The 24714-nt window shown below is 45.7% G+C and overlaps 1 protein-coding gene across 2 annotated transcripts in view; it reads right to left on the bottom strand.

Moving 5' to 3' along the window:
• Nucleotides 1-2725: 2725 nt before the first annotated feature.
• GATA4 (GATA binding protein 4) overlaps nucleotides 2726-24714 on the bottom strand; it is a 54565-nt gene continuing 32576 nt past the window's right edge. Inside the window, exons 3-7 of one of the 2 annotated variants that reach the window (XM_048506992.1) lie at nucleotides 6575-6741; nucleotides 6036-6161; nucleotides 5308-5395; nucleotides 5022-5170; nucleotides 2726-4022 (exon numbers count right to left, since the gene is read on the bottom strand). In XM_048506992.1, coding sequence (XP_048362949.1) covers nucleotides 3840-4022; nucleotides 5022-5170; nucleotides 5308-5395; nucleotides 6036-6161; nucleotides 6575-6741 — 713 coding nt within the window. In that variant the 3' untranslated portion in view covers nucleotides 2726-3839. The remainder of the gene's footprint in view (nucleotides 4023-5021; nucleotides 5171-5307; nucleotides 5396-6035; nucleotides 6162-6574; nucleotides 6742-24714) is intronic. The other variant, XM_048507000.1, reaches the window with a different exon arrangement.

The following is a 24714-nucleotide window of genomic DNA, read 5'->3' as shown; positions in this document are numbered from 1 at the left end:
TAATAATCATTGGTGGCCCTATCTACCATAAATGTGTCTAATCCTGTGATAAACATTCAGTGGCTAGAGAGCCACATGCAACTCTTCGACATTCTGGCTACAGCTCTTCTGAGCCCTGTTCCCCAATAGGATACCCTCCCCACATTGTGAGGAATGTGGACAAGACTACTGTTTGGCAAGGCTTGTGGTTGGAAGGTGGTTTCTACATTGAAACAGCCACCACTGAGGTAAACTATGTGCCTCTCTGAGGCAGGGGCCATTGTGCCAGGGAGGAAAGTAGAAGGCTTGTCCTCTCCAACAACCCCCCACCCTTCTCTGCAGTCATAAAAGAGGAAGTACAATCACTGCCAAAATGTCAAGTCAGGAAAAGAGCAAATTCATCATGGGTGTGTGTGTGATAGTTTTACTCCCCTTTCTGTATGCCCAGTTTGCTCTCCTTTGGGCACCTTTGCAATCTCACACTCTGACCTGTGCCGTGCCTCATGCCCAGGAGAGAGTGAGAATGCAGAGAGGGAAGTAAAAGGAACACGGGTTCAACAGCGTGGGAAGGCTTAGTTCACACTGAGATGATACACATGTTTCTGGGTCTTATCTTTTCAGCCTGCAAGTACAGGGTTATATGACAGGATATGCTGTCAAATACTACCACCCCTCCAAGCAGAAAACTGACTTTTCAAGAAGTGCAGTCTTCTTTCATGTTAGTTTTCAACATATAGTGTATGTGCTTTTAGGTGGAAGATAATCCTATCTCTCACTGAGAAGGAGGCTGACAAGGAACACTTTAGAACCGTGGTGGCGAACCTTTGACACTTCAGATGTTATGGACTACAATTCCCATCAGCCCCTTCCAGCATGGCCAATTGGCCATGCTGGCAGGGGCTGATGGGAATTGTAGTCCATAACATCTGGAGTGCCAAAGGTTCGCCACCACTGCTTTAGAACATAATCCTGCTGTCACATTTCTGTCTCGGTTTTACTGGCCCTGGCCCTGTGACTTTAACAACAGTCTCAGAAATTCAGAAGTTTAGCTTTTTCCTGACATGAAGGAAAAAAAATAGCATGATGAGAAGGGTTTGCCTGTTCAGGGTCAAAAACTACTGTCAGTGGCACAGCAGCAGGGCCAATAAAAGTAGTTGGTAATCCTAATGTTGCTTCCCACAGCAAGTACATGTTTAAACATGAATCTCTTATTTCAATAACATGCTCACAATAACATGCTATGCACACAAAATGCAGTCTATACAAAAAGACCCCTGCCACACACAGAGAGATTTTAGAGAACTAAGCACACATAAAGAGTCATCCTTTGACAGAGATGCACCTAATTTGATGGGGAAATGAATGGTAGTGCACGTCTTTCTAAGGCTGTGTGTGGCTTTAATATCAATGTTCATTGATAGGCAAAAGAAGACCATCTCTTGAGCCAGCTTGATCTGTGCAACCTAACTTCATCTCCCTGAGCAAATAGTCATCAACCTGCCAGCTGCTTGCTACCAAAGGTTTAGCTGAGAATTCTCAGGGTCTCATTGATAAGAACTTTCAGCTGACATTCCAAACTGTGCCAAAAAGGGTGTCAAAAGTGACTGCTCTTCAATGCACATAATACTTTGAAAGTTAAAACTTAATAATGCCACTCATTTTTCTTCAATTTCAGATGGATAAGACTTTATTAATTAAAAACAACAACAAGAAGAGTTTGGATGTATACCTGCCTTTCTCTCCTGTAAGGAGACTCAAGGTAGCTTAAAAACTCCTTTTCCCTTCTTCTCCCCACAACAGACACCTTGTGAGGTAGGTGGGGCTGAGAGAATTCTGAAGGAACTGTGACTAGCCCACGGTCACTGAGCAGGAATGTAGAAGAGTAGAAACAAAATCTGGTTCGTCAGATAAGACTCTGCCGCTGATTGGAGGAGTGGGGAATCAAACCCAGTTCTCCAGATTAGAGTCCTCCTTCTCTTAAACACTGCACCATACTGGCTTTCAGGACTTTATAAATGACTCTGTACTTAAAAAAGGGACTAATTTTGACAGTGTTATCAGTAACATAACACTTGGTACCCAGATTTGCACACTGAATTAGAAATAGTCCATGTTTGCAGAGGCTTCGTAAACTTCCTAGTTTTGCTGCCTGCCAAGAAAGATAGCCAGTGTGTTGAGTTGCTAACAGATCTGAACAAACAGCTGGTAGACAAAGTTGGCAAACCACTTGGCTGGGTATTTCAGGGCTGGCTCAACTCTTTAGGACTCGTAGTCTGTGACACACTGAAGGGCCCACTAACCATTAGGTCAAATCCTGAATCCCTTTGCTTGCTTGAATCTGCAAAAAAGCTCTGCTGTGGTTGAAGATGCTGCTGCAGATTCAAGTTTCCCCTTTTACTTTGTAGTTTTCCCTCCACCCCCGCCCCCCGAATATCAAAGAAAGAATAAGAATGAGACTTAGGCCCTTTCCACATGGCCAAAACAAAGTGGGGTGCAGCCGGGGGTACATGAGCCCAGTGCAGGTCCAGGCTGTTTGCATGCCTGTGGCCCCGGAGTTAACGCGGGTAACTGATGCGCCTTCACATGGAGGCGCGACTACATATCTCCCACCAATGCGTAGCTATGCAGGCAGGCACCCATGAACCCCCAGAGCAGTGGTTCTCAACCTGTGGGTCGTGACCCCTTTGGGGGTCGAACAACCCTTTCACAGCGGTCGGCTAAGACTCTCTGCATCAGTGTTGTCCATCTGTAAAATGGATAAATGTTAGGGTTGGGGGTCACCACAACATGATAAAGGGTTGCAGCATTAGGAAGGTTGAGAACCACTGCCCTAGAGCCTTGCTAACACCTCTTGTCCCCAGAAGAGCCTGCATGGCTCTGCAGATGGGAGCTGGGTGTTTTTTTTTAAAAAAAACAAGAAAGCGCAGCCTCACAACGTACCTCCTGGCCAGCCATCTGCGGCTGTGAGGTGCATTAAAACAAAAGAATAGCACAAATTGTGATTCTTGAAAAACCCAGGTTGTGGGGGGCAAACGCATAGCGGACTCGCATTAGGAGTGGGATCCGTGTGAAGTCCCCCCCCCCCCCAACACGGGTTTAATTCCACCCTCAACCCGTGTTTATTGGCCCATGTGGAAAGGGCCTTAGACTGCCTTTGGGCACTGTGCTAAGTGATGTAGGGGAGACTGCTGCTTTGGAAGGAAGAAAATGAGATTTAACCATAACAACAGGAGGAAAAAAGAGAATCCAAGCAACAGAAAAGCAGTGACAATAACAATGCTGTGCTGCGAGCAATCATTGGCTTGGCACTTTCATTAGGTTCTCGTGCGTTATTAGATTCCACCAGCCATGATCACAGCTGTCTCTGAAGGCAGAGCTGAGCCATTCTATCTTTTCCCCGTCAAAAAAGTTCTCAAGTCTTTCCCAAACTTGTTTCTAAAGACAACATAGAATCTAAAGCACTTCTTAACACAGCAAGCTGACAGTCTTCTTTCTAGTTTGACATAATCAGGAAATGAATTGACAGCAACAGTGAACAAGGGTGCCATGACACTGCTGACCAAGACATCAGATAAAGATTTTTTTGAAAAAGATTTGGAGCTTCTGTCAGTTTCATTTGAAGCGGCTGTGATCTGAGGGCACGAAAAGGACCACTTGGGCTTAATCTTCGTGGAGCTTAATTCAAAGATAACTCCTTCACTTTTCAAAGAATAATTTGGAATGTTTCTACTAGGATCAGAATCTACATCCCTCAAAGGGATTGGGTGAGGTAAGGAAGCACCCCACTGGAGCTTGATTATTGAATGTTGTCTTTGTATCCTGAGCTGATGAGCCCCAAGTCCACAGAGGCTAGAAGGTGGTTATGCTGTTAAGATGTCCCCATGGCTTTCAGCTAAAACCAGGGTGTTCCAGGAGTCTTGCTTGGAGTTAGGCTGAGGAGACTGGCTGATACCTGGCTGGTAACCCTGTGGAGAAAGTTTTAGGGTTGAGATGGCAGGATGCAGGCCAGAGCCGTGCCCAGACATTGCAGTGACTGAAAATGGCTGAGGGAGGAAAGAGAAGAGTATAGAAATTATACTTCAGCTGTGCACATGCTTTTGATTTCTGCTCTTCCTCAATCCACTCATTGTTTTCCTTTCCCCCCAACCCTTGAGTTCTGCCTGCCTGCCTTCTCCATTTATATCTTCATTCTACCCATTGCATCCACCAGTTCTCTCTATAGCCTGCCCATCAGCCTTGTAACATTTTCTTCCCACCCCCTTCCAACAACCCCATGCCACACTTTACCTGATTCTCACCTTCTATCCCTTTATGTTTCCTTTCCTATCGCCCATTATCCTTTCCCTCAGAGAATTATGCTTCCCCCGCTTTGCCAAGAACTTCGAATTCCCTTCCACCCATGTTTCCCCACACTTTGTTTATACATTGCACTCCTGTCACCTTTCTTTGGAGCCCTGCCACTGCACCCTTGCTTTCTCTCTCTATTTTGTGTCAATTATGCACATGGTGTCTGCTGCACAATGGGGGCAAATGTCTTGTCACAGCAAGATTTCTTGTAGGGACCTGTTTCTTGGAACCCCGCTTTCACTTTCCATTCTCCCCACAGCAAGCAACATCACTTTTAGCACAACTTTCAATTTGCTTCACTGCCAGAGTAGGCTGATTTGCCAGTGAACATAGCTTTGCCCCAGACATCTTCCCTCTGTCCACAACCAGCCTTCCCACTCCCCTGGGCCTCTTTGCACGCCTTCCTCCTTGCCCCCCCCCCCTCCCACCCATGTTGCTGGCTCCTTCCTGCTTCTCTAAGTGAGCATATTGAGAGATCAGTATCTCGATTTAACAATAACAGAAACGGCTTTTGCAAGGAACAGTACAAGCAGGGGATCTTTTTGGCTCCATCCCATCATCCCCACTCTGCTTCCACCCTCCCCAATGATTGGGAGGGTTATTGAAACGGTGACTAATTAACAATGTCAGATGAGATTGGACCAGAATCTCTTGTCGAACCTCAGCCTGCCTTCTAGTAACTGCCCATGCCTCACCTGGGAAAGTGGGCTTGGATGTCCATAATGAGATGAAATCCCCGGTTCTGTCTTGATGGGGCGCATTTCTTCAGCAGCTGTGGTGGTTGTAGTGCTGGTACAGGTGGCAGAACTAACGGTTGAGGTAAGGCTTTCATTATTGACTGGCCCTGAACATGTGATAGGACAAAAAAAAATCTCTTTGAGAAGTCAAGTCAATGGATAGATCAGAAGCTGCTATGTCTTCCTTGTTTCCATCCTTTTAAAGTGGTACCGTACTGATTATAGCACCATTAAAAATTAATACCTGCTGAAGTCTTGGATTTGTTTAAGTTCTTTGGCTTACGCTTCCTGGTTTGGATCCCCTCTTTTCTCATTGCTAAGGGCCTTGGGACCTAGAAACATGAATTACAGAACAGCTTTACACGGCATGCACATAAATCTCCTCCCTCTTTTCCCCAAGCTACTGAGATTCACCGTGGGACAACTCCCAATGGCTCAACCAAAAATGCATGTGACGAAAAATTCCAAAATTCCTAGCCCATGTTTTGCCAGCTCCATGTGCCCCAAGAGTTTTGTCCTTCTGTTTTCCAATGAGCCATGATTTATTGGTAGACCATCTTTTTGGATCTTATCCATTTGAAAGATCTCAGGGAGCAAACATGGGCAAAGGCCTTTTCCTCTTTAAGTTCATGGTGAGGGGCTAGATAATATTGAGCTACGTGGATGTCTGGCTTTGCAGAAGGCAGTTTCCCGTGTTCACAGGTTATGCTCTTAACCCCATTGTGTGGCAGAGATTTTATATCCAGCTGACCCTCTCACTCTTTTTTCCATCTATGGCATCAGCCTTGAAGATAAGATGCAAGAACTGCGGGAGATCTCTTGCTCTCTGATTTTTCAGCCATTCTCACCATTTTCCTTGAACTCAGTAACCACAAGGAACTGGTTCCCACCAAAAGTGCCCAGCACAGAAACCAGTTCCAACGAGAGGACAGGAGAGGAGGAAGACTCACTACTTTGTTTTGCTGCTCTTACCCCATGGAGCTTCATGTACAAGCCGCAGGCATTACAAACTGGCTCGCCTTCAGCATTCCGGCGCCACAGTGTGGTCGTACTTGTATGGCAGTTGGCACATGAAAGCCCAACCCTACGGGAGGCTGACTGTAGGAAAAAGAAGTCCAAAGAAGGACAAACTATCACAAACAGAGGCCAAAAGCAGAATGTTGCTGCTCCTGATCATCACCCTCCCACAACATCTACATACCTTCTTTCTTCCCGTACTTCAGTTGTCTCCCCCTCTGTTCAAATACACGCTGTATACTCCACAGGCAGAAACCCTCCAGGTATTTCCTAACCCAGGGCTGGCAACCCTAACTGAAGTATTTCCACAGATGCAAGAATTTCTGCTTCTCTGCTCCCCCTACCCCTCAAGATGCAAGTAGAATTGGTACATTCAAGCCAATGTGTTCTGCTTTTGTTTCTTATTAATTATGGGAGACGGGGTGTGAAGTGACAAAGCATGAACACAATAATGGGGCCCACCATATTCCAAACATGCACAGTCTTTTCCTTACCAGCCTCCTCTGGGGCTTGATTAGCGGCCGGTTAATGCCGTTCATCTTGTGGTAGAGCCCACAAGCATTGCACAGATAGTGGCCAGTGCCATCTCTCCTCCACAGCGGGGTTGACATGGCCCCACAGTTGACGCATTCACGACCTTCAGAATAATCATCGAAAAACTCTGCAGGTTCAAGTGGGAAAAAGAGGAAAATAGGTCAAAGACATCAGAAAAAAATGTATTTCACTGAGGCGTTTTGTAGAATTGCAGACTACTCCAAGTGGACTGTGTTGCACATTGCTGCATTTTCAATACCTGCTGTATGGACGGCTTTGCAGTAATTTATCAACACTGTTGTGGCTCAGCCATAGAATGGGGAGAAGGTGCCAGGTTCAGTCTCTGGCATCTCCAGTCAAAAGGGTCAGGTGGTAGCTGATGTGAAAGACCTCTATCTGGACAGCAGCCGCAAGCCACAGTAGACAATACTGACATTGGTAGACAAATGACCTGACTCAGTATAAGGCAATTTGTTTCTTCAACACGGATGGGATTATAGCAGACTAGCTGTTCTAGATGCTTTCAGTTTCCGCTAATCTGCTATAATCCATTGTGGTATTCAGGAGAGTGGGAAGCCTACATGAAGCAGCACAAAGAAGAATGAAGATAAGAACATAAGAACTAGCTTGCTGGATCAGACCAGAGTCCATCTAGTCCAGCACTCTGCTACTCGCAGTGGCCCACCAGGTGCCTTTGGGAGCTCACATGCAGGATGTGAAAGCAATGGCCTGCTGCTGCTGCTGCTGCTCCTGAGCACCTGGTCTGCTAAGGCATTTGCAATCTGAGATCAAGGAGGATCAAGATTGGTAGGCATAGATTGACTTCTCCATAAATCTGTCCAAGCCCTTTTTAAAGCTATCCAGGTTAGTGGTCATCACCACCTCCTGTGGCAGCATATTCCAAACACCAATCACACATTGCGTGAAGAAGTGTTTCCTTTTATTAGTCCTAATTCTTCCCCCCCAGCATTTTCAATGAATGCCCCCTGGTTCTAGTATTGTGAGAATGTGTGTATTTCTTTGCTCATTCTAAATGTTCCCTGGATATTGTACATCATTTCTTTGATTAATCCATATTTTACAGTTAAGCACAGAAGTATCTACTCTTCACACAACACAGTGGAAAGACCTACACTCTCTTGCCATAAAAGGCTTAGCCAGCTCAGTTGTCACAAGCTTTCTTTGTCTGGCTTTTCTCCAGATGCCACCCTGTTGCCTGTTCAGATTGTCACCTGGGCTAAATTTCCAGCTTTCATTAAAAACAAGCAACACCCCTGGCCTACACCCTCTTTGGCCCTTATCGATCCAAAAGAGTCAGGCAAAACATGTTCTGTCCAATCACTGAATGACGAAGAAGCCCAGCCATTGGTGTAACTTCTGACCAATAAGGGTAGTCAGAGCTATAGCTAACATTCTTGCTTCAGCTTTGAAAAGCTTTGCTCTTATCTGAAGAAAGTAGGAACAAAACCTGACATCAAACTGAAACTTATGCCTCCCTTGATGCTGCCCAATCTATTGTGGTAGTTACTGGGAGTAGACTCAATGATGTGCATGATTTGCAAAATTGGTAAACTGCATAATAAGCAAATGTGGGTGCCCCAATATAGGGAAAGAGATTTAAGGAACTGGAATATGGCAACCCAGAGGCATTTGTTTGGCAACTATGAAAAACAGGATGCTGGGCTAGGCCTTAAAAACAAAAGTGGGAGGGAGCCCTGGGTGGGAAAAAGTGGCTAGGACAATTGTAGGGTTGCCAGCTCTATGACAAGAGCCAGCCCCTGGGAGAAAATCAGATGCAGAGCCAGACAACACCATAGACTAGCAGCTGTCTCCTTGAGAGGAGATGCAAGTAACAGAGCAAAGCCCTTCCCTGCCAGCAGAGGCTGTGCCACATACAGAGCATCTGGGAAAGCCTTCAGCAGCCCCAGATGAACTAGCTGCACAAAGAAGGCAAAGGCAGGGACAGCAGCTCAGTAATAAAAGGAGAAGTGCCCACATTGCAGCTCAATATGGCAAAAGACTGTCAGCTGGAAACAGCAACATCAGAGGACAACTGAGTCTTGGGGCCTGGCCACTTTAGCAAGGGGGTCCTATATAAACCCTGTCTTGGGCTTGGCTCTGCCTGGGTACAGTGGGTTTCACTGGAAAGCTCCATGCACCAGGTTGCTTACTCCACACCTTGTACTTCTGTGCCTAGCCTGGCCTGGTTGAACTCCTGGACTTGCTTGACTTTGGATTGTCTGACTATGCATTTGCTTGTCGCCTGCCTTGATTCTGGACTGTCTGACCATGCCTTTGCCTGCCCTCTGCCTTGACCTTGGACTGTCAGACCATGCCTTTGCCAGCTAGCTGCCTTGATCTTGGTCTGTCTGACACACCATAGCTGATGCCTACCTGCAGCACACTCTGGGTTGGAAAATACCTGAAAATTTTGAGAGTAGAGTCTGAGAAGGGCAGGGGGACATCAGCAGGCTTTTATACCATAGAGTCCACCTTCCAAAGCAGCCATTTTCTCCAAGCAAACTGTTCTCTATTGCCTGGAGATCAATTCCAATAGTGATGCCGCCTGGATGTTGGCAACCCTAGATGTATGTGAGCCCTTGTCCTTGCAGGAAAAAACAACAACTGGGACATCTGAAAAATTCCACTTGCCCATTTGCAGATTTACTATCTCTCTCTTATTAGACATGGTGAAGGGAGACTATGCTTGGTAAATGGATTAATTGCCTAATCCTGTATATGTTTACTTGGCAGGAAATCTCAAAGATCAATGGGGCTTAGGAATGGAGCCTTAGTGCATGGATTGGATGCTCTTCTCCCTGTTAATCTCCAGAAAGGGCCACTAGAGGGAAGTCTCATCCCAGTCTATGCCGCAACACTTCTGTGTTTAGCCTAGGAATCCCAATGCTGTGTGAGAAGATATCTGTAGATCCACAGGGAAAGGCAGCTGCCTACTATGTCTCTGAAAAATACACTGCTCTGGCCTGCCTGCCTTCATTTTATTTATTCATTTATTCCTTCATTTCTGACAGTTTAATTAGCCCCTTCTGGGAATAGGAATGATCAGTGAATAATTCTCCTCCGCAGAGTTTGTTTCGAACATTCAGTCACTCCCAATCCAAAGATGCATTTTCTGCCTTCTGAAGAGGCTGCATGTTGTGGCTCTTCATGAGTCACAGATGTACATTTGCTTCTTTTCATTTAAAGGCACATCCAAAACAGTAACATGTATAAACAGAGGGAAATGTTCTTCTGAGAGCAAAGAATCCTTACATAGTATATACTCTTTTTGGTGATACAATAAGGTGCTTCTCCAGTTTTTCCTCAGGAAAAAATGTGTTTCAGAGGACTGGAAATTACTGTTTTAGCCTTTTGTTGATTTCCACATCTACCTTCCTGCCCTGGGCATCTTAACTTTTGCTCAACAACATTGTGTGGCAGAGGACGAGGACTATTTCTATGATGAGTTTACTGTTCTGATATGTAAAACACACTGTAATTGCTTTGTGCATTTGGCAAATGTTTTGGGTTTCACCCAGCAACATATTGCTGGTAGCAAATTGTACAGCATTCCTGTAAGACAGACTGATACCACTGCCATTCATATATGGTAGATGAGGATGGGGGTTTCAGAGGCTAAAGCCCTCCAGTTAGTGCTTGGATGGGGTGCGATTTGAATCAGAACTCCCCTGTCCACAGCTCACGTTTACGACTACCTAAGCATCCTGGGTGAAAGTAAGCTGGTGTGGGCCAGTTCAGAATACCAGTAAGAAACTGGATGCAGTGCTACCTTCCATCTTCTGCATCAAGCCCCTAAGAGAGAGACAGTAAAGGTAAGACTGGACCTGGCCTTGGCTAGCCCGCTCTTGTCAAATCTCAATAGCTCAGCCGGGTTAGCCCTGATTAATACCTGGATGGAAACTCATCAAAGACATCCAGAATTGCTACACAGAGGCAGGCCATGGAAAATAATTTCTGTTCATCCCTTGCCTTCGAAACCCTATGAAGGCCACCAAGAGCTGGTTGCAATTTGACTGCACTTTCTGCAACCACAGGTAAGAAATATAGAATTTTCACCCCTGCTGAGCAGAGTATTTTCATTGTTAAATGCAGAGTTGAAAAACAGGGTATTGATGTTTAATGGTCCATACACCTGCTTATTATTCAATTTGGTGCCTTCAGTTGTCATTATCTGATGATTCTAGATCAGGATCCAGCCTGATAAATTAATTCTATCAGTTTCTACCAGCATGGCCAATTGGCCATGCTGACAGAGGCTGATGGGAATTGTAGTTCCTGAACATCTGGAGAGCCGCAGGTTCCCTACCCCTGTTCTAGACGGTCTTGATTATAGCAAATGAGTTGTTTATTATGGTTTTGGCACCGGTGGGACTCTGAGAGTTTACAAAAGAATTTAATAGGTAATTTAACAGGTCTCAATGATTCGGCTGAGACAATCTGCGGGAAACAAGAGTTGCCTCTTATTTACCAGGCCTATTCGAGAGTGTGGTAACTGATTCCCATTTGGAGGGGAAGCTGATCTAGATGTCACAGTAACTTATGGTTAGCACAATATTATGTGGGGGGGGTGGGTGCTATCTGTACCAAGCCTGTGCATATTTTTCATGACCCATCAGCATTGGGCCTGACCCCGGCTCTGCAAGAAGGTGTGAGTGAAAGAGGCACTTGATCATTGAAAATTAGACAGAAGGAGGAAGAAAGAGAGAACATTTGTAGTTGTGTCTAGGGGGAAATTAAGATATAGACCTTGGGTTAGGGATCCTCCACAAATTGTTTTTTGAAGATCCTTTTTCCTACATGTTTTATTTGCTTATAACAGGGGTAGGGAACCTGCTGCTCTCCAGATGTTCAGGAACTACAATTCCCATCAGCCCCAGTCAGCATGGCCAATTGGCCATGCTGGCAGGGGCTGATGGGAATTGTAGTTCCTGAACATCTGGAGAGGCACAGGTTCCCTACCCCTGGCTTATACAGACAATGTTATAAAGAGGACCGCAATTCTTCAGTGCCCTCTCCACTGTAGTGATGCCCTGAAAATATCAACCCATTCAGAACTGTGGGAGTGAAACATTAGCATCTGATTGATTGATTGACTTAGTACATTTTAACTCCACCCTTTCTCCAAGGAGCTCAGGGGACTGCACCTCATTCTTTCTTCCTCCATTTTGTCCTCATCGGTGTTTTGTGAGGTAGTCTAAGCTGAGACAGAGAAGAACACTGACTCAAGGCTACGTGACAAGCAAAATGGCATGAAGGTGTGGCTGGCAGAATTGGAATACATTTGTCAGATACATAATTTGTACCCGTGCACTATAAAGGACAAATTTGGCCCCTTCACGGTTTATGAAGGGCAGAGATCCTCAAACTTGAATCATTCATTAAAAAAATAGAAGAGTGAGTGAGTGAGTGAGTGAGAGAGAGAGAGAGAGAGAGAGAGAGAGAGAGAGAGAGAGAGAGAGAGTGTAAAAGATAAAAAGAGAGAGAATCCTGAGTGAGACTTGAAATGGGGCATGGAGGGAGGAGGGAAGTGGAAAGACATGGCCTTGCCGTCTGCTTTGTTCAGGATTTATATGCGGCACACGCTGGAGACGCCTGGGATTTATCACACCCGAACAGAGAGCTGTTTGTGCTACGGACTGGGATATGGAGACAGAATATACATAATGTCCAGGCCTGGATTGATAAGCAGTGCATTTTTGGAAGCAATTCAGACGCAGTCATACCAGACTGAAGCTAGGACTGTAATAGCTCGTAGAGCTGATTCTGATTCGTAGAGCTGGCTCAGGAACTGGGCTTTTGCACAGGCCTTCATTTCAGCAGCCCCAGCAGATCAGAACTTGTCTGGATGAATATGATGGAATAAGCGGATAATACTTTTCGAGGTTGTATAACTCAGGCTTGCCAAACTAAATGCATCCCACCAGCCAGCCAGGTGGCCCGACTGTATGAAGACAGCGAAGTGCGGGGAGAGGAGTTGTTTCAAGCACTGGCTGCCGCTGGGCCAGTGGCTGGTGTGGGCTACATTCAGCTTGGCAGGTCCCCCGTTGGAAGTACCAGAGCATAAACATTCCTAGATTGCTTAGTCATTCCCTAACTTTCGGCAGTCTCTCATCTGGAGTTTTAGCAGGAGTCATAACTCAAGAGACAAAAAGTTAGTTTTCATTGGCATGGAGTCTGAGGCTGCATTCGGACATCACAGGCAAACAAGTTTCTGTGCATTTAAGTAATAATCTCTCTCCACCAGGAGCTCTGATGGATGAGTTCATCACTCCAGGGCTGAAAGAAGCCCTGTAGCTGTGGTGGGGAGCGTACCTACTCCACCACACAGCATGTTGCCAGTCTTGCTCCTTCCCATGATGCACAGGTCTTGCTCCTTCCCATGATGCACAGAGGGTAACTGAAGGTTTTTGACTTTGCGAAGCTTTGAATCACGCTCTAATTCAACAGATAGATGTCAGGCCAAAACAGTCTCTTCCTTCTTCCCAGATGGGGATTTGAGCTAGATATACATCAAGCTGGTGGCTCAGGCGATGGAGTTTAGTGAGGAACGAGTGGTGCCTAGAGCTGGCCCTGAACATGTGATAGGAAATACAGCCAGGCCCTACCTTTCAGGAAGAATCCTTCTGGGCACTGTGAAACAGGATGCTGAACCTTAGTCTGATTCACTCCAGCATAAATTGCATTTGCACTGGAGGAACAACCACTTAAGTTGGAGGAAGGTGCTGCCACAGATCTGCCAGAAAGCCCCTAGGATTGCTAACTGTAGCCTGGGAAATACGTGGAATTGTGGGAGTGATACCTCCAAACCTGTATTTTTTTCAAGGGGAACTGACCAGTTGCAATTGAGAGGTTGACAACCCTAATTCCACTCCAAACCTCCCTAAAGTGGCAGAGCTCCACCCCTGCCTTCACCCCTTGATCTGATCTGGCTTCTGTCCCTGGGCACCACCCCTGTCAAAATTGTTTATTTTGAAAATTAGCAGCAGTGTGCCCCCAACCAGCACAGCTTTGAGCCCTTCTATGGCCATATATTATTATTAGCAGCCTCTGGTCAAAGATACTGCCCCCATGCCCCTCCCAGAAAGTGACAGGCAGCTCTAAATCCAGCCATTATGAGACCTCTTGACATTTATTCTTACCCATAAGTAGCTGAACAACTTGGAAAGGAAATGCTTATTTAGGCAGCAAAAGGTCTGAACAGCTCCTGGCCCAAGTCAGAACAATAGGCGACAAGTGGCATCCACATCCCTTTCAAGATTTATGGGTTTCTAATGGTGCTTTTCACAATCTCCCTTTCTGCCACAGAGATATTTCAGAAGCAGTGATTTTTACTAGGACCACTCAAAACTGTGCATGCAAGTTTTTGAGTTCTGAGTAACTCTTTCATCTGTTTGGGGCCATTAGAACACTCAGGTATTTGAAAGGGTGAGAGCAACAGAAAATCATGGTCGTCCTTATATTCTCAAAGCTGTAGTATAAAAAACCCTTTTTTCCTCTCTCTCTCTACACTTCCCCTTTGGTATTAGTATAATAGCTATTACACTATTGCTGTTTTTTTTTTTTTAATGGAACTCATGGTTACCTACATTTTTACCTATTTTGGGAAATATTGCATTGACCTGTTTTGGAAAGGGATTCTGCAACTGAAGGAGGAAGAGGAAGGTCTTCTAAATTTGCTTATGGGGGTGGGGGGTTACATGCATCTCAGTCATTGGATAATGCTCTCCAATCATCCATATGCCACCAGTACAATATTTTAAAACAAGGGAAGGACACAGCTTCTCTGCTCTGCTTGTAAGCCTTCTGCAGGTATCTCCTTAGTCCCTGAGAAACAAAATGCTGGATTAAATGCACTATTGGTCTGATCCAGCATGGCTGCCCTTCTGTTCTTCACATTTTAATCTCTAGTTTTGTGACTATAAGGATGTTTTTGGCTGCTCTCAGTCTGATAACGATCAGTGTGTTCCAGAGAGTGCTGGGGAGGGTTTTGATAAACTGCTGACTTTGGCCCTTGTTGCACAGATCTCCAAAAACAATTGCAAAACATTTTAGATTCCCAAGTCGCTTCCCATTTGTCTGCACTTACCCCCTGGAAACATTTCCTGGCTGCCATTTTGTTATCTTTCGGTGGGGGGAGTGATTCTGTGAATTTGATGCTGCACTGCTTCATTATAGGTTGTCCATGCGAGGCTTCAAGGATTCAACCCCCCCCCCCCCAGTTTTTTTTAAAAATGACAAAACCAAACAGTATGCGAGCCAACTTGCATGGTGGAACTCAGAAAAATGGTGTCCAAAGAAATCGTGGATACAAAATAAAACGTTTTGAGGCTGGAAATAAAATGTTTTGGGGGAAATATCATGTGGAGCTCCATGGAGAAAATGTTTTATTTCCTTCCTCAAAACATTTTATTTTGGATGTGCAGAAAGGGCCTGTTGTGTTATAACCAGATAGATCTAACCAGGTGCCTCTCTGCCACTCTTTAGAGTAGACTGGATATTATCTGGAATATCTCCAGTTTATTTCCAGGGCTGCGTGTATTGCACAAAGAATGTGATTTGATTTGACACAAAATTAGTCTTTCTGAGAAGTTGTCATATTTTACGTGCCTCAGAACTTTGGTATGGACCAAAGATTTTGAGCCACTAGAGGGGGATCCTGAGCTGCTACCTATTTACTGCCTGCTTGGTGTAATTCTCCAAAGTTTGCCTGTCAGCTCTTCATCTTTGTAGGCTGCCTGCCTTCCTTTTATCACTCTGTGACCTTTCATCTCCAGCCTCTTCTCTTGGGCACCAGATGGCAATGGGTTTTTAGTCATTCTGTCCTTGTCCTCTGTTTACAGAGGGAAGGAGATTTTATATCAACATTCGTGCCACTTGTGAAGCACCTTGACAGATTGGCAAAGCACTTCTGCCAAGGCAGAGCCACACTTCAGGCTCCGGGAAATCACTTTTGGCTCTAAACAGAGCTTGAGAGGATCCTCTCCCCGCTCTCAGAAAATGTGGCTTTCCTAAATCGATTTGTTACGATAAGGGAAAGTGAGCCTAAATTCTCAGGGCAGCCTTGATAAATGTGGCAGCCTGGTTCAAGCCAATCCTGTGGAATTAGGTAGAAATGAACATCAAGCACTCACCACTGGGAAGAAAAGCAAAATATCAGTTGCCCACATCTGGCTCTTTTTTCTAGCTTGTGTTATAGAAATATTCTGTTCTGCAAGTTACTCTTTCTTAGGCCCACCAACCAATTGACCAGTTCATGAGTTCAAACCAATTCTCTAATTCAGTGCCTTTTTGAGATACTGAGGGAGGTGTGAGATATATTATAATTTCATAAGGAAATGCTGCCACTCATTGTTCTAGGTCTGAGTGCCAGTCTCTACAATGGTAGTCATATATGTGTGAATTTACCTATAAAGTGAGGGGAAGAGATCTATTTAGAGAGAAGAAACTGAGATTCAGTGGTGGGATCCAAAAATTTTAATAACAGGAACTCCGCACTTTACGCACCCTCCAGTTCCAATGTGGGCGGGGAGGAGTTGCTTTAGTAACCCTTCTCGGCTCAAAAAAAATTAGTAACCACTTCTAGAGAAGTGGTGAGAACTGGTTGGATCCCACCTCTGGTTCTGCTCCTTTCCTCATATATCTTGCAATTGGGGAAGGGGGAACCTGCCTCTAAAATATTTCTTCAAATAACAGTGTACAGTACTGTGAGGTAAGAGTTTCCGCGTGCGCTTTTTTCTACACACACACACACACACACACACACACACACACATATACATATACACACACACACACACACACACTGGCGTAGGCCCGACCCGCGTTGCTGTAACTTATTATTAGTGAAATGGGAAAGGAACAGTAGCAACAAATCAATTGCAGAAGGCCAGCGAGTACATGCTCATGCAAACATGCAGCCTGATACTGTCCTGTGCGATGTCAGTGATGTGTGTATTGCCGCATTCCTGGGGGGGGGGGGAGAATGGAAAGGCACCCCTCCCACACACACATCTAGGTTGTGGCTGGTCATGATCAACTACTCTGGGAATAAGTTTGGTTGGTGGCAATGGGTGTAAACTTCCAAGGGAAACTCCTCTGGCCGAGATTAGCGGCCTTGGCCATTCAAAGTATGTCATGGTTAAGCTGTACTGAGCTTACTCCTGAGTAATGGCGTGCCTGGTTTTCTTAACTGTAACTGCGGTATTCAGTAGCCTGTGGGAGATCCTAGAGTGCCTGGCTCCCTCCCTCCTCCATCCCTTGCAAATTAAGCCCCTCACTCTCTTCTCCTCCCCTCCCTTCTGCTTCGCTTTGCATGCCACCCCTCCCTCCCCCCTCCCTCCCCTTCCTTTCTCCCTCCACACTAGGGTGGGTGGAGTCATATCAAGATGCTGGGCCCCCCTGCCTCCACCCTCCCTTGCATGCAACCCCTCACTGTCTCCCGATCCCTCACTTCTCTTTCCTTTGCATGCCAACCCCTCCCCTCCTCTCTTTTCCTCTTTCCCTCCGCTAGGGTGTGGTGGAGTCATGTATCAAGATGCTGGGCCCCTCTGCCTCCCCTCTCCCTTGCATGCCACCCCTCACCCCTCTCTTCCCTCCCTCACTTCTCTTCCTTGCATGCCACCCCTCCCCTCCCTCCCTTCCCTTTCCCTCCGCTAGAATTGGGTGGAGTCATAATATCAAGATGTAGGGCCCCTGCCTCCCTCTCCCTTGCATCACCCACAGCTCACCAGCCCTCCCTCTCTCCTCTTCCCTTGCATGCCACCCAGTGGTGGGATCCAAAGGAGTACAGTAAACAGGTTCCCATGGTGGCCGGGATTCAGAACTGTGGCGTAGGTGCCAATGGGGCCTGAGCTGAGGAGCCTGACGAGGCGTGTAGCCGGCCATTCCAGAAGCGAGGGGGCATTACTGGCGGGGCGTTTGTAGGCAAGGAGGCAGCCAGCTGTGCCGGGTCCTTGGGTGGGGAAACAAATGCCGCGCCGAAGGCGCGAGGCTGCCACGCATGCATGCTGGTGCACCCTCCTGCTAGGGCTGCTTCGGGTAAGTTCTCGCGCCGCAGCTACAATTCTGAGAAAAGGGGGGGTGTAAATCTATGAGGCCAAAATCACGTGACAAAAATCACCAATTAGTAACCCCCTCTCGGCACACACAAATAAGTGGTAATCCTACTCACCGGGGAACCTGTGAGAAGCTGCTGGATCCCATCTCTGATGCCACCCCTCCCTCTCAGTGGCGGTGGAGGGTTAAAGAGCTTCGTGGTACATCTAATCTGGAAGGAACCCGGAGGGTTTGATTCTCCGTTTCTGCCGCCCTGAGCTGTGGAGGCTTATCTGGGGAATTCAGATTAGCCTGTGTAATTCCTCCACCTGCATCAGCTTCTGGGTGACCCGGGTTAGTCACAGCCTGAGCTCAGGGAGCCTCTGGTCCCAGTCCTACCTCACAGGGTGTTTGTTGTGAGGGGGAAGGGGCAAGTGAGGGTGTCCAGCTCCTTTGAGTCTCCTCCTACGGGGAGGAAGGGGGGATATAAATCCAAACTCCTCCTCCCTCCTCTTCCTCTTCTTCTCCTTTCTCCTCCTCCTCTCCCTCGTGTGTATGTGTGTGTATGTGTTTCACTTCCCTTGAGTTACTGCCCTATGTGCTGTTTCCACCTGCTCATCTTTTGGCCATCTGAGTGAACATTCTAAAGAGACACGAACATTCTAAGAGTGACAAGTTATCACACAGGCCCCTCCCTGTCCTTTTCTCACTCAGGGAGCTGCCAGGAAAAAAGGCGTTTTACCTGGGCCGAATTATGAGAATTTCCCTCAGGTATGTGAACATCTGAAAACACTCTGCGCCTGACTGACTATAGTGGCTGGGAATTTTCAGAGGAATTGGCCCAGCAGTTACTGAGGTACCCTGTCATCAACACATACACGGTTAGCTTTTTATATATATCGATATATACACACACACACACACATATATATATATATATATATGCAGGACTATTCCATTATTTGAGCTGCCACCTGCAGTCTGAAGTAGTACAGTCAAGATACAATTTTACCACCTCAGGGAAAACATGCAATCTAGTTAAGAATCTTTAAGTCCTATTGATTTCAGTGTGTAAGCAAAACATATATTTCTACCTTCCCCATATGAGTTATAACTTAAGAGGTTTAACCATCTTAGCATCCTATAAAATGTGTAAAAAATACTGTGCTGCAGGAAAATATTAGCATGGGCGCAGGAAAGTATCATTTCATGTTTTGCTTTGAGATGACTAACATATACTATTATTCACAAAAAGGATCATATAGAATTTTGGACTTGGAATTAGGAAGACATGTATGTATGTATGAATACAAAAAAAATGCAGGGAACAAAGAATCAGCACCGCTGAACAGAATCAGTGATCAAATTTTTGGCTTACTAGTTCTAGGATCTATGAGAAACGTAGCACTGATTTTATATGGCTGTTGTCAATAGTTTTCCACTATCAGAGAGGGCAACAGGGGAACAATTTTAGGAGAACTTTTCTCCACACTAGGTTTGCCAACCTCTAGGTTGGGGCGGAAGATCTCCCAGAATAACAGCTGTTCTCCTGACCAGAGATCAGTTCTCCTAGAGAAAATGGTTGCTTTGGAGTGTGGACTCTATGGCATTGCAACCCACAGAGGTCCCTTTCCAAACCCTGTTCCCCTCAGGCTGCACCCCAACTCTCCAGGAATATCCCAGATCAGGGCTACAACCTTACTCCATCCCCACTAACAAATCCAAAGAGGTTTCTCATTATAAATTCTCATTCCAAATATACATTTTAAAAATGTGAATATCAATGTGCAGATATCATGAACAGGGTAAAAATAAATAAAACAAAGCAAAAGATAAACAATTTGCTTTATAGTTTCCCTTAGAAATCAGTGGATACTAGCCATGGTGACTAATAGAACCTCCATATCTAGAGGCAGTGCTAGGAGATAATACTGGGGGAGGCCATGACCTCTGTGCCCTATGTATTGGCTCTCCAGAGAAACAGGATACGAAACAGGATGCTAGATAAGATGGGTTCACTGGTTCTGATATATCAAGGCTCTTATTATCTCCTTATGGGTTCCAGTGGGATCATCTCTGTTCATGGATGGTCTCAACCAATGGACACCAGGATATCTGCCCTGGGCCTGAAACTTCTTGGGGCAACCACATCCCCACCCCTAACAGAGTGGGGGAAAGAAGAAGAAGAGCAGGCTCGTCTACTGATTAGGACTCCCTGATTATGGCTCAGGTTGCCTGATTGTGGCAACTTGCATCTATCCTGTCTGGGGTTCAGGCAGCCAGCTTCCAGCAGCAATGGTTCCTGCTTGTCTCTCTTGGGGCAAAGGCTCCTCCTTGGTTGACACCAGGACGGGGGCACAGAAGGCCGGCAGGCGATGACAGTGATTCCTGAGGCCAATTCTGGACATTTGCCCAGGCCCCTGTCTCTTTTACATCCCTTAGCCTAATTTGATGTGAGAATGGATGGTCTCAACCAATGGACACCAGGATATCTGCCCTGGGCCTGAAACTTCTTGGGGCAACCACATCCCCACCCCTAACAGAGTGGGTGATGTGAGAATTGGGGGGGGGGGTGTCAATGGAGGCCATCCACAGCTCCTTGGAAGCATATTATTCAGAATAATGATACATAAAAATTATTAAAGTCACAACAACAAAATCCCAACACTACAACCACATTGAACGTGTCTTCCTTTTTTGTCCAGGTACATGAATTGCACAAACTCTTTAAAATATAAGAACAAAAGAAAAGCCCTGATGGATCAAAAGCCCTGATGGATCAAAAAAGGATCAAAAAAGCAAGGTCCATCCAACTGTTTATCCACACAGTGGCCAACTAGGTGCCTCTAGGAAGCCCACAAACAAGGCGACTGCAGCAGCATTATCCGGTAGGCCCGTTAGATGACAAAGGAACAAAGGGTGTGCTAAAAGATGGCAGGGAGATTGCAGAGAAGCTGAATGAATTCTTTGCATCTGTCTTCACCCAAGAGGAGGTGAGAACATTCCTGCACCTGAACCAAACTGTGGGAGAATCGAGGAACTAGCGAAGATAGTGGTAGACAAAGGAGAAGAAGTTCTGGCAGCCATTGATAAACTAAATGTTTTAAAATCCCTGGCCCAGATTGCATTCACCCAAGAGTTCTTAAAGAGCTCAAGCATGAAATTGCTGATCTTCTGCTTTAAGCAAGCTTGTCCCTGAAATCAGGCTCCATCCCTGAAGACTGGAAGATGGCCAATGTCACACCAATCTTTAAGAGAAAGGATCTAGGGGGGGGACCGGGAAATTACAGGCCAGTCAGTTTGACATCTGTTCCTAGTAAATTAGTACAGAATCTATCATTAAAGATAAAATTATAAAACATGTAGAAGAAGCAGGACCTGCACAGAAAGAGTCAGCATGGCTTTTGCAGAGGCAAATCTGTCTTACAAACTTACTAGAGTTCTTTGAGAGGGTGTAAACAGGCATGTGGACAGGGGGGGTGAACCGTGGACATTGTCACTTGGATTTCAAAGGCTTTTGACAAAGTTCCTCACAGAGACTGTTGAAAGAAACTCAGCAATGAAGGAATAAGAGGGGAAGTCCTCCTATGGATTAAAACTGGTTGAGAAACACAGGAAACAAAAGAGTGGGTGTAAATGGGAAGTTCTCACAATGGAGAGATGTGGTGGGTGTCCCCAAAAGGATCCGTTTTGGGACCAGTGCTCTTTAACCTATTCATAAAATGACCTGGAAGTAGGGGTGGGTAGCGTGTGGTGGCAAGTTTGCAGATGATACCAAATTATGTAGGGTGAGTGAGAACCACAAAGGATTCGCGAAAGAAACAAAGCCCGGACCTTGATAAATTAGATGAGTGGGCTCAGAAATGGCAAAATTTTAAGTTCAATGTAGCAAAATGTGCAAAGTGATGCACATAGGGGCAAAAAATCCAAACTTCACATACACGCTACAGGGGGGTCAGTGCTATCAGTCACAGACCAGGAAGGGATTTAGGCGTCTTAGTTGATAGTTCCATGGGAATGTCCAACTCAATACGCGGCAGCTAGCTGAAAAAAAAAGGCAAACTCTATGCTGGGGATCATTAGAAAAGAGATTGAGAATAAAACTGCAAAGATTGTCATGCCCTATATAAAAGCAGTGGTCTCGCGACGCACTTGAAGTACTGTGTCCAGTTCTGGTCGCATCTCAAAGATATTGAGGAGATGAAAAAGTGCAGAGAAGAAGGAGCCAGCAAAAAAAGGATGATTGAGGGACTGGAGCACCTTCCCTATGAGGCTGGCGTTTGGGACTCTTTAGTTTGGAGAGGAAGTGACTAAGGATATGATTGAAGTCTACAAAATTATGCATGGGGTAGAAAATGTTGACAGAGAGACATTTTTCTCTCTTTCTCACAATATTAGAACCAGGGGACATTCATTGAAAATGCTGGGGGGAAGAATTAGGACTAATAGAAACACTTCTTCACGCAACGTGTGATTGGTGTTTGGAATATGCTGCCACAGGAGGTGGTGATGGCCACTAACCTGGATAGCTTTAAAAGGGGCTTGGACAGATTTATGGAGGAGAAGTCGATTTATGGCTACCAATCTTGATCCTCTTTGATCTGAGATTGCAAATGCCTTAACAGACCAGGTGATCGGGAGCAACAGCCATTGCGTTCACATCCTACATGTGAGCTCCCAAAGGCACCTGGTGGGCCACTGCGAGTAGCAGAGAGCTGGACTAGATGGACCTTGGTCTGATCCAGCTGGCTTGTTCTTATGTTCTTATGTTCTTACCCATGTACCACAGCATTTAACAGAATAGGTGTGCTCCTCTGATACTGGAGAAAATAGGTATACACGACATATTCAAGCCAGCAGCTGCTCACAGCCTCAAAGCCTCCCTAGGCACTTATCAATATTTCCTTAGGATTATCTTCCACATACTATAAAAACATTAATTTTCAGATTGCAATGCATTATTAACTGTATGGCATAAAGTCAAACTCAGGGATAATAAGTTGCCAACCATTGCTAGTTATGATAGCTAAATGGATTCTACATCTCCGAACAAGATGCTGGAACAAGTAACTAGGAATGACCATCATCATATTTGGCTGATGAAGAAAGCATGGTGGAGCACATTTTCCACTGGCATAGCAAAAGGGAGGACAATTGTTTTCCCCCCACCAAATGTAGACCCCTCCCCTTTTCCACAAAAATCTTCCCGCTACCACTGGCTACCACTAGGAGAACACTGGCTTTTCTTGGATGATTGCTGCGGGAGTGGGGAACACAGGGAAAGATCCATCACCATGCATGTAGAATTCAGCTTATAATCTATATATATAAAAATGGAACCATGTGTTTGTTGCTTCGAGAATAGCAGCTTTGGCGCAAGAACACCGTTGCCTCGAACTTACTGTGACGCCAAGAACAGACAACTTACACAAGGCCGGTAAGAAACATTTTTCACTGGCGTATAAACTTCTGTATGCACGCTGTCACCTTGAGAATGTTAAAATTGCACCCTAGAATGTTAGGCATCAGATGGCCAGATATGAGCGAGGTGAAAAGCAGTACATAGGCAGCAGCGTTGAGTAAGAGCACGTTGCGAGTGAGGTATCAGGTGGGGTCCCCCCCCCCCCCACACGCAGGTACCTTTCACTCTCTGTGCCTCACCCACTACTAACCACCTTTCACGCGCTCATACACATTCAACAGAGGGAGGGAAGGGACGGAGGGAGGCATCTGAGGGAAGAGAAGTGAGGGAGGAGTACAGAGGAAGTGAGGGTGGCATGTAAGGGAGGGGAGGGAGGGAGCCAGCATCTGGATATGACCCACCCACCCTAGCAGAGGGAGACGGAATGGAGGGGGAGGGGTGGCATGCAAGGGAAGAGAGGGTGGGAGGGGGAAGGGACGGAGGCATGCAAGGAGGGAGGAGGAGGCACAGCATCTGGATATGACCCACCCTCTAGCAAAGGGAAGAGGGGAGGAGGTAGGGGAGGGAGTGCCATGCAAAGGGAAGTGAGGGAGGATCTTGATCCACACATCAATGACATCGAACAGTATCAGCCTGCGCGTTTCCATGAGCACGTACTGCTGGCCTCTGCAATTGATTTGCTGCTACTGTTCCTTTCCCATTTCACCACAATAAGCCACAGCAACGCGTGACCAGGCCCTGCGGGTGTTCAGCTAAATAAATGTTCATCTGATACAGCAAGGCAATCTTTAGGGTCTTACTTTCTAAGGCAGGCCCAGATATTCAGCCTCCTTAGATGGTAGTGGGAATAAAATTTCATCTTTACCACTCTTCAGGATTAAGTGCTAACATTTGTCATGGAAGGTATGTTCCTCCTTTCTTTTTGGACCCATTGTATGCTGGAAATAAGTCAAAAATAGCTTCTGATATATAAATAATATGGTCTGTTAGAGATATGAGGAAAGGAACCTACTGCATTTCCTTCCAAAATATTCAGGCTATGATCTGGTTTTAATATTAACAATCCAATATGTGTTTTTAATCATATCTTAAGGCACAGTATCACAGGTTTTAGTACCTCATAGTGGGGGTACTGAACACCTTTCTTTACAAAAGAAGAAAGGTCTACCAATTCAGGATGTGGTTGTTTTTAATACCACCATTAGGTGAGAAATCCTTGCAATACGGTTGGTTTCTCATTCATATAAACACATCCTCATGAGCCCGATTGAATTGTATCACTCAGTGCAACTAAATGTAGCACCTTCCTCTGGTGTAAGAAACCTTGAACCCACAGAAACAAAGAAATCTCTGTATCTCTAATTTACTGCATTGGAGGCACATTTGGGAAAAGTGGTTAAGTGTGAAAGACTGTTGTGGATTTGTCCCATGTGGAAAATGGATCAGGTATAAATTCACCTTATTTTCCCCCAGATCTCTAGCATACACATTTCCTACTGTGAGTTATTCTTTATCATCTCTGCCTGTTACTATCCCCCTTTTTTCTCATGACATGGTCCTTAGTTCAGAACTTTCAATCTGACGTTCCAAGGAAAATCCTGGCAAAAGACCAAGGGCAAGATT

This window comes from Sphaerodactylus townsendi, linkage group LG01 (genome assembly GCF_021028975.2).
Source record: "Sphaerodactylus townsendi isolate TG3544 linkage group LG01, MPM_Stown_v2.3, whole genome shotgun sequence".
Classification (NCBI taxonomy): domain Eukaryota; kingdom Metazoa; phylum Chordata; class Lepidosauria; order Squamata; family Sphaerodactylidae; genus Sphaerodactylus; species Sphaerodactylus townsendi.
This window is presented reverse-complemented; position numbering and strand designations above follow the sequence as displayed.